Source organism: Tachysurus fulvidraco, chromosome 13, assembly GCF_022655615.1.
Source record: "Tachysurus fulvidraco isolate hzauxx_2018 chromosome 13, HZAU_PFXX_2.0, whole genome shotgun sequence".
Taxonomy (NCBI): Eukaryota; Metazoa; Chordata; class Actinopteri; order Siluriformes; family Bagridae; genus Tachysurus; species Tachysurus fulvidraco.
Window position 1 is genome coordinate 27,775,176 of NC_062530.1, and position 10,000 is coordinate 27,785,175.

The 10,000-nt window shown below is 44.1% G+C and overlaps 2 protein-coding genes and 1 long non-coding RNA gene across 3 annotated transcripts in view; 2 read left to right on the forward strand and 1 right to left on the reverse strand.

Moving 5' to 3' along the window:
• The window catches only part of LOC113657299, a 1,727,325-nt gene that overhangs the window by 489,641 nt on the left and 1,227,684 nt on the right, over positions 1-10,000 (forward strand). The window lies entirely within an intron of this gene.
• The window catches only part of LOC125146171, a 1,103,650-nt gene that overhangs the window by 316,175 nt on the left and 777,475 nt on the right, over positions 1-10,000 (reverse strand). The gene's annotated exons all lie outside the window — the stretch shown is intronic.
• slc12a1 (solute carrier family 12 member 1) overlaps positions 1-10,000 on the forward strand; it is a 29,246-nt gene that overhangs the window by 10,842 nt on the left and 8,404 nt on the right. The window contains exons 10-17 of the mRNA XM_047822119.1: positions 694-845; positions 992-1,099; positions 1,819-1,942; positions 2,015-2,116; positions 2,437-2,592; positions 2,851-2,950; positions 4,458-4,569; positions 5,982-6,122. Coding sequence (XP_047678075.1) covers positions 694-845; positions 992-1,099; positions 1,819-1,942; positions 2,015-2,116; positions 2,437-2,592; positions 2,851-2,950; positions 4,458-4,569; positions 5,982-6,122 — 995 coding nt within the window. The remainder of the gene's footprint in view (positions 1-693; positions 846-991; positions 1,100-1,818; positions 1,943-2,014; positions 2,117-2,436; positions 2,593-2,850; positions 2,951-4,457; positions 4,570-5,981; positions 6,123-10,000) is intronic.

The window sequence follows — 10,000 nt, forward strand, 5'->3', positions numbered from 1 at the left end:
CCACAGGGCAGTAACACGCGCCACCACTGAACACACGCCCCGGCACAGGGCAGGAACCACGCGCTCACCGGACACACGGCCACCGGCACAGGGCATGAACACGCGCCAGCCGACACACGCCACCGGCACAGGGCAGGAACACTCGCCACCATACACACGCCACCTCGGCACAGGTCACTAACACTCTCCACCTACACACTCCACCTTCACATTTCATTAACACTCTCCACCTACACACTCCACCTTCACATTTCATTAACACTCTCCACCTACACACTCCACCTTCACATTTCATTAACACTCTCCACCTACACACTCCACCTTCACATTTCATTAACACTCTCCACCTACTGTACACACTCCACCTCCACATTTCATTAACACTCTCCACCTACACACTCCACCTTCACATTTCATTAACACTCTCCACCTACACACTCCACCTTCACATTTCATTAACACTCTCCACCTACACACTCCACCTCCACATTTCATTAACACTCTCCACCTACTGTACACACTCCACCTCCACATTTCATTAACACTCTCCACCTACACACTCCACCTCCACATTTCATTAACACTCTCCACCTACTGTACACACTCCACCTTCACATTTCATTAACACTCTCCACCTACACACTCCACCTCCACATTTCATTAACACTCTCCACCTACGCACTCTTCCTACAGCTGGTACAGTGGTGCGAGATGCCACAGGGAACATAAATGACACCATCACTCCAGGTTCCAGCTGCAACTTCTCTTCTGCTTGTGATTTCGGCTATGACTTCTCCACATGTGCAGACAATCCCTGCAAATATGGCCTGATGAACAACTTCCAGGTCAGAGGTCAACCCAGAAATACTTACAGAAATCCAAATAGAATCTAAAGAAAACCTCATGATTCATGTTTATTGTGTGTGTGTGTGTGTGTGTGTGTGTGTGTGTGTGTGTGTGTGTGTGTGTGTGTGTGTGTGTGTGTGTGTAGGTGATGACAATGGTTTCTGGGTTTGGACCCCTCATCACTGCAGGAACATTCTCTGCAACCCTTTCTTCTGCACTCGCCTCCCTCGTCAGTGCTCCAAAGGTCTTCCAGGTCAGAGAGAAGTTCACTAGCTCATTCACACTACTAGCACACTAACACACACCATGCTAGCTCCATACACACTAACACACACCATGCTAGCTCCATACACACTAACACACACCATGCTAGCTCCATACACACTAACACACACCATGCTAGCTCCATACACACTAACACACACCATGCTAGCTCCATACACACTAACACACACCATGCTAGCTCCATACACACTAACACACACCATGCTAGCTCCATACACACTAACACACACCATGCTAGCTCCATACACACTAACACACACCATGCTAGCTCCATACACACTAACACACACCATGCTAGCTCCATACACACTAACACACACCATGCTAGCTCCATACACACTAACACACTATTTACAGTGTTTACACATATTACACACCAACATCCCAGCTAGGTGTACACTACCACTTTAGCATAATTAGCATCATTAGAAGTGTGATGCAGTATGAAAGTGGACACCTGTAGAAACCCAATCTCTCTCTCTCTGCGTCTCTCTCTCTCTCTCTCTCTCTCTCTCTCTCTCTCACACACACACACACACACACACACACACACACACACACACTCTTTCTCTCTCTCTCTGCCTCTTTCTCTCACTCTCTCTCTCTCTCTGTCTGCGTCTCTCTCTCTCTCTCTCTCTCTCTCTCTCTCTCTCTCTCTCTCTCTCTCTCTCTCTCTCTCTGTTTCAGGCTCTGTGTAAGGACAACATCTATAAAGTGCTGCATTTCTTTGCTAAAGGCCACGGCAAAAATAACGAACCCCTCCGAGGCTATGTTCTAACCTTCCTCATCGCTGTAGCCTTCATCCTCATTGGTAAGGAAAATGTACAAGTGGTGGGGGGGGGGGGGGTTATCATCTTTATTATACCTTTCTGTTTCTCTCCAGCTGAGTTGAATGTCATCGCTCCCATCATCTCTAACTTCTTCTTGGCCTCCTACGCCCTCATTAACTTCTCCTGTTTCCACGCCTCCTACGCTAAATCCCCAGGTTAGTGTTCACCCCCCTGTGTGCTGACTCCTTCTGCACTAATAAAAATGTTATATAAAATATAAAGAAATAGAAAAGTGCCCTTAGTTTTATATCAGGTCAATATCAGGAATGTAATGTAGAGTACAAAGGAGCTTCACTTTTCTCTTTCAGTGTAAAATGGGCGGGGCTTATCATAGGTAGCTTATATAAGCTCCAGCCCTTAAAGTGAGAACTGAACTAGTGAGTGAGAGCTAAACTACCAAGTGTAATATAAACTAGTAAATTAATCCAATTAACCCCCTTACTAACCCCCACCCCCCCACCCCCACCCCCTTTAGGTTGGAGGCCGGCGTATAAATACTACAACATGTGGCTGTCTCTGTTTGGGGCCGTGTTGTGTTGTGCTGTGATGTTCGTCATTAACTGGTGGGCTGCACTTCTTACGTATGCTATAGAGATCTTCCTTTACCTTTATGTCACCGTCAAGAAGCCAGGTAATGACCACACATGCTAACGTCTTACATCTGACCTGCTAATGTAGTCTGGTAGTTACTGAGTGACCGAGCTGTAGTGATCTGATGTCACATCAGTGACCTGACGTACAAACCTAATGTATTGTTAATAACTCAGACTTTATTCAGCCTGGTAAGAGAAATCATACAGAACTCACTGTGATTAATATCTGAGGAGAAAAATCATGACTAAAGTAAAGCTCAATGGCTGAAGAGACGTTTATTCTCCACATCCTGCAGACGTGAACTGGGGCTCCTCAAAACAGGCCGTGACCTTCATTAACGCTGTAAACAACACGCTGGTTTTATCAGGAGTGAATGAACACGTAAAAAACTTCAGGTGATAAGTGTACATGAACACATGAACATATTAACACATGAACACATGAACATATTAACACATGAACACATGAACACATTAACACATGAACTCATGAAAATATTAACACATGAACACATGAACACATTAACACATGAACATATTAACACATGAACATATTAACATATTAACACATGAACATATTAACACATGAACACTACAGTCACTATTACTGATGCTGCATGCTCACACTCACATGGCATAATGTCATTTTTACAACTTTAAGTTATATAATTATTTAGTGTTTAACTCCACATTTTACTGTGACAGTATCTAGTATGCAAAAGTTTGTGCCCCCTGGACAAAGTTTATTGAAATATGAAATAAACACTTTTTGTAGTTTACTAGTAGTTTTACATTAGTCAGTTTTACATTAGTCAGCTTTACATTAGTCAGTTTTACATTAGTCAGCTTTACATTAGTCAGCTTTACATTAGTCAGCTTTACATTCAGTCAGCTTTACATTAGTCAGCTTTACATTAGTCAGCTTTACATTAGTCAGTTTTACATTAGTCAGCTTTACATTAGTCAGCTTTACATTCAGTCAGCTTTACATTAGTCAGCTTTACATTAGTCAGCTTTACATTAGTCAGTTTTACATTAGTCAGCTTTACATTAGTCAGTTTTACATTAGTCAGCTTTACATTAGTCAGTTTTACATTAGTCAGTTTTACATTAGTCAGCTTTACATTCAGTCAGTTTTACATTAGTCAGCTTTACATTAGTCAGTTTTACATTAGTCAGCTTTACATTAGTCAGTTTTACATTAGTCAGTTTTACATTCAGTCAGCTTTACATTAGTCAGTTTTACATTCAGTCAGCTTTACATTAGTCAGTTTTACATTCAGTCAGCTTTACATTAGTCAGTTTTACATTCAGTCAGCTTTACATTAGTCAGTTTTACATTAGTCAGCTTTACATTAGTCAGCTTTACATTAGTCAGCTTTACATTAGTCAGTTTTACATTAGTCAGCTTTACATTAGTCAGTTTTACATTAGTCAGCTTTACATTCAGTCAGTTTTACATTAGTCAGCTTTACATTAGTCAGTTTTACATTAGTCAGCTTTACATTAGTCAGTTTTACATTAGTCAGTTTTACATTAGTCAGTTTTACATTAGTCAGCTTTACATTAGTCAGTTTTACATTAGTCAGTTTTACATTAGTCAGCTTTACATTAGTCAGTTTTACATTAGTCAGCTTTACATTCAGTCAGTTTTACATTAGTCAGCTTTACATTAGTCAGTTTTACATTAGTCAGCTTTACATTAGTCAGTTTTACATTAGTCAGTTTTACATTAGTCAGCTTTACATTAGTCAGTTTTACATTAGTCAGCTTTACATTAGTCAGTTTTACATTAGTCAGCTTTACATTAGTCAGTTTTACATTAGTCACATATGTAACAGATTTTATTGATATTTTACGCTATAATGCTTATTGTTATGTTATTATTTATATTTTCTCTCAGACCTCAATGCATCGTGTTGACCGGATCCCCTAAAACTCGCCCAGCTCTGCTGGACCTTGCTCACTCCTTCACTAAAAACTTTGGGCTCTGCATCGCCTGTGAAGTGTTTGAGGTGAGAAACATCAGCCTTCATATCACACAATAAAGAGGTTTAATAAAATACACAACTCTACACACTGTTACCTACAAATACACAACTCTACACACTGTTACCTACAAATACACAACTCTACACACTTACCTACAAATACACTACTCTACACACTGTTACCTACAAATACACAACTCTACACACTGTTACCTACAAATACACTACTCTACACACTGTTACCTACAAATACACAACTCTACACACTGTTACCTACAAATACACAACTCTACACACTGTTACCTACAAATACACAACTCTACACACTGTTACCTACAAATACACAACTCTACACACTGTTACCTACAAATACACAACTCTACACACTGTTACCTACAAATACACAACTCTACACACTGTTACCTACAAATACACAACTCTACACACTGTTACCTACAAATACACAACTCTACAAACTTACCTACAAATACACAACTCTACACACTGTTACCTACAAATACACAACTCTACACACTGTTACCTACAAATACACAACTCTACACACTGTTACCTACAAATACACAACTCTACACACTGTTACCTACAAATACACTACTCTACACACTGTTACCTACAAATACACTACTCTACACACTGTTACCTACAAATACACAACTCTACAAACTTACCTACAAATACACAACTCTACACACTGTTACCTACAAATACACAACTCTACACACTGTTACCTACAAATACACAACTCTACACACTGTTACCTACAAATACACAACTCTACACACTGTTACCTACAAATACACAACCATTTAATAAACCATTTAAATCACTAAGATTTGCTCCAACAAAGGAGTCTTTAATCCGTAATAAAATCCATTAGCCAATCAGCACCTGGATCTGGAACGAGTGACCGCTGCATAGGTGTTTTAAACTCTTTGATATTAACTGCCACACCCACTGGAAGCCCCGCCCCTTTCTCACCTTCTGACATCAGTAATGTTAACATTGAAGATGTACAGTGTTGTGTGTTGTACAGTTTACTGCAAATAAGACAAAATTATATTTAAAATCAAAAATGAAAACAAAAGTGTGTGTGTGTGTGTGTGTGTGAGTGTCTGTGTGTGTGTCTGTGTCTGTCTGTCTGTGTGTGTGTGTCTGTGTGTGTGTGAGTGTCTGTGTGTGTGTCTATATGTGTGTGTGTGAGTGTCTGTGTCTGTGTGCAAGTGTGTGTGTGTGTGTGTGTGTGTGTGTGTGTGTGTGTGTGTGTGTGTGTGTGTGAGTGAGTGTGTGTGGTGAGTGTGTGTGCGTGTGTGTGTGTATTATTACTTCACAGACACTGTGTATTTGAATGTTCAGTATGTTGTGTTAACATTACCGATGAGTGTGTGTTTATTGTGTGTATGTTGTGTTGTTATCAGGGTCCTCAGCTGGAGCAGCAGCAGGAGCTCAGTGATCATATAGAACAGAATCAGTTGTGGCTCAATCACCAGAAGAGGAAAGCGTTTTATGCTGCCGTGGCAACCGACAGCTTTTGTGATGGAGTAAAGAGCATGTTACAGGTGTGATAACGGGTAGATCAGACAGTGTAACACAACAGACAGTGTAACACAACAGACAGTGTAACACAACAGACAGTGTGTAACACAACAGACAGTGTAACACAACAGACAGTGTAACACAACAGACAGTGTAACACATCTGACGCATCAGACTGAGCATCCGACACAGCATCAGACACAGCATCAGACACAGCATCAGACTGAGCATCAGACACAGCATCAGACACAGCATCAGACACAGCATCAGACTGAGCATCAGACACAGCATCAGACTGAGCATCAGACTGAGCATCAGACTGAGCATCAGACACAGCATCAGACTGAGCATCAGACACAGCATTAGACTGAGCATCAGACTGAGCATCAGACTGAGCATCAGACTGAGCATCAGACTGAGCATCAGACACAGCATCAGACTGAGCATCAGACACAGCATCAGACACAGCATCAGACTGAGCATCAGACACAGCATCAGACACAGCATCAGACACAGCATCAGACACAGCATCAGACTGAGCATCAGACTGAGCATCAGACACAGCATCAGACTGAGCATCAGACTGAGCATCAGACACAGCATCAGACTGAGCATCAGACACAGCATCAGACTGAGCATCAGACACAGCATCAGACTGAGCATCAGACTGAGCATCAGACACAGCATCAGACACAGCATCAGACTGAGCATCAGACACAGCATCAGACTGAGCATCAGACTGAGCATCAGACTGAGCATCAGACTGAGCATCAGACACAGCATCAGACACAGCATCAGACTGAGCATCAGACTGAGCATCAGACACTGCATCAGACACAGCATCAGACACAGCATCAGACTGAGCATCAGACACAGCATCAGACACAGCATCAGACTGAGCATCAGACACAGCATCAGACACAGGGGCAATCAGACTGAGCATCAGACTGAGCATCAGACACATGCATCAGACACGGCATCAGACACAGCATCAGACTGAGCATCAGGCAACAGCATCAGACTGAGCATCAGACTGAGCATCAGACACAGCATCAGACTCTCTGATCATCAGACTGAGCATCAGACTGAGCATCAGACACCAGCATCAGACTAGCATCAGACTGAGCATCAGACACAGCATCAGACACAGCATCAGACTGAGCATCATCAGACAACTAGCATCAGACTGAGCATCAGACACAGCATCAGACTGAGCATCAGACACAGCATCAGACACAGCATCAGACTGAGCATCAGACTGAGCATCAGACTGAGCATCAGACACAGCATCAGACTGAGCATCAGACTGAGCATCAGACTGAGCATCAGACTGAGCATCAGACACAGCATCAGACTGAGCATCAGACACAGCATCAGACTGAGCATCAGACACAGCATCAGACTGAGCATCAGACTGAGCATCAGACACAGCATCAGACTGAGCATCAGACACAGCATCAGACACAGCATCAGACACAGCATCAGACTGAGCATCAGACACAGCATCAGACTGAGCATCAGACTGAGCATCAGACACAGCATCAGACTGAGCATCAGACTGAGCATCAGACACAGCATCAGACACAGCATCAGACTGAACATCAGACACAGCATCAGACTGGGCATCAGACTGAGCAATCAGACACAGCATCAGACACAGCAATCAGACTGGGCATCAGACTGAGCATCAGACACAGCATCAGACTGAGCATCAGACTGAGCATCAGACACAGCATCAGACTGAGCATCAGACACAGCAATCAGACTGGGCATCAGACTGAGCATCAGACACAGCATCAGACTGAGCATCAGACACAGCATCAGACTGAGCATCAGACTGGAGCATCAGACTGAGCATCAGACACAGCATCAGACTGAGCATCAGACACAGCATTAGACTGAGCATCAGACTGAGCATCAGACTGAGCATCAGACTGAGCATCAGACTGAGCATCAGACACAGCAACAGACTGAGCATCAGACACATGCATCAGACACAGCATCAGACTGAGCATCAGACACAGCATCAGACACAGCATCAGACACAAGCATCAGACCACAAGCATCAGACTGAGCATCAGACTGAGCATCAGACACAGCATCAACTGAGCATCAGACTGAGCATCAGACACAGCATCAGACTGAGCATCAGACTGAGCATCAGACACAGCATCAGACTGAGCATCAGACACAGCATCAGACTGAGCATCAGACTGAGCATCAGACACAGCATCAAACACAGCATCAGACTGAGCATCAGACACAGCATCAGACTGAGCATCAGACTGAGCATCAGACTGAGCATCAGACACAGCATCAGACACAGCATCAGACTGAGCATCAGACTGAGCATCAGACACTGCATCAGACACTGCATCAGACACAGCATCAGACTGAGCATCAGACACAGCATCAGACTGAGCATCAGACTGAGCATCAGACACTGCATCAGACACTGCATCAGACACAGCATCAGACTGAGCATCAGACACAGCATCAGACTGAGCATCAGACTGAGCATCAGACACAGCATCAGACTGAGCATCAGACTGAGCATCAGACTGAGCATCAGACACAGCATCAGACTGAGCATCAGACTGAGCATCAGACACAGCATCAGACACAGCATCAGACTGAGCATCAGACACAGCATCAGACTGAGCATCAGACACAGCATCAGACTGAGCATCAGACACAGCATCAGACACAGCATCAGACACAGCATCAGACTGAGCATCAGACTGAGCATCAGACACAGCATCAGACTGAGCATCAGACTGAGCATCAGACTGAGCATCAGACTGAGCATCAGACACAGCATCAGACTGAGCATCAGACACAGCATCAGACTGAGCATCAGACACAGCATCAGACTGAGCATCAGACTGAGCATCAGACACAGCATCAGACTGAGCATCAGACACAGCATCAGACACAGCATCAGACACAGCATCAGACTGAACATCAGACACAGCATCAGACTGAGCATCAGACTGAGCATCAGACACAGCATCAGACTGAGCATCAGACTGAGCATCAGACACAGCATCAGACACAGCATCAGACTGAGCATCAGACACAGCATCAGACTGGGCATCAGACTGAGCATCAGACACAGCATCAGACACAGCATCAGACTGGGCATCAGACTGAGCATCAGACACAGCATCAGACTGAGCATCAGACTGAGCATCAGACACAGCATCAGACTGAGCATCAGACACAGCATCAGACTGGGCATCAGACTGAGCATCAGACACAGCATCAGACTGAGCATCAGACACAGCATCAGACTGAGCATCAGACTGAGCATCAGACTGAGCATCAGACACAGCATCAGACTGAGCATCAGACACAGCATTAGACTGAGCATCAGACTGAGCATCAGACTGAGCATCAGACTGAGCATCAGACTGAGCATCAGACACAGCATCAGACTGAGCATCAGACACAGCATCAGACACAGCATCAGACTGAGCATCAGACACAGCATCAGACACAGCATCAGACACAGCATCAGACACAGCATCAGACTGAGCATCAGACTGAGCATCAGACACAGCATCAGACTGAGCATCAGACTGAGCATCAGACACAGCATCAGACTGAGCATCAGACTGAGCATCAGACACAGCATCAGACTGAGCATCAGACACAGCATCAGACTGAGCATCAGACTGAGCATCAGACACAGCATCAGACACAGCATCAGACTGAGCATCAGACACAGCATCAGACTGAGCATCAGACTGAGCATCAGACTGAGCATCAGACTGAGCATCAGACACAGCATCAGACACAGCATCAGACTGAGCATCAGACTGAGCATCAGACACTGCATCAGACACTGCATCAGACACAGCATCAGACTGAGCATCAGACACAGCATCAGACTGAGCAT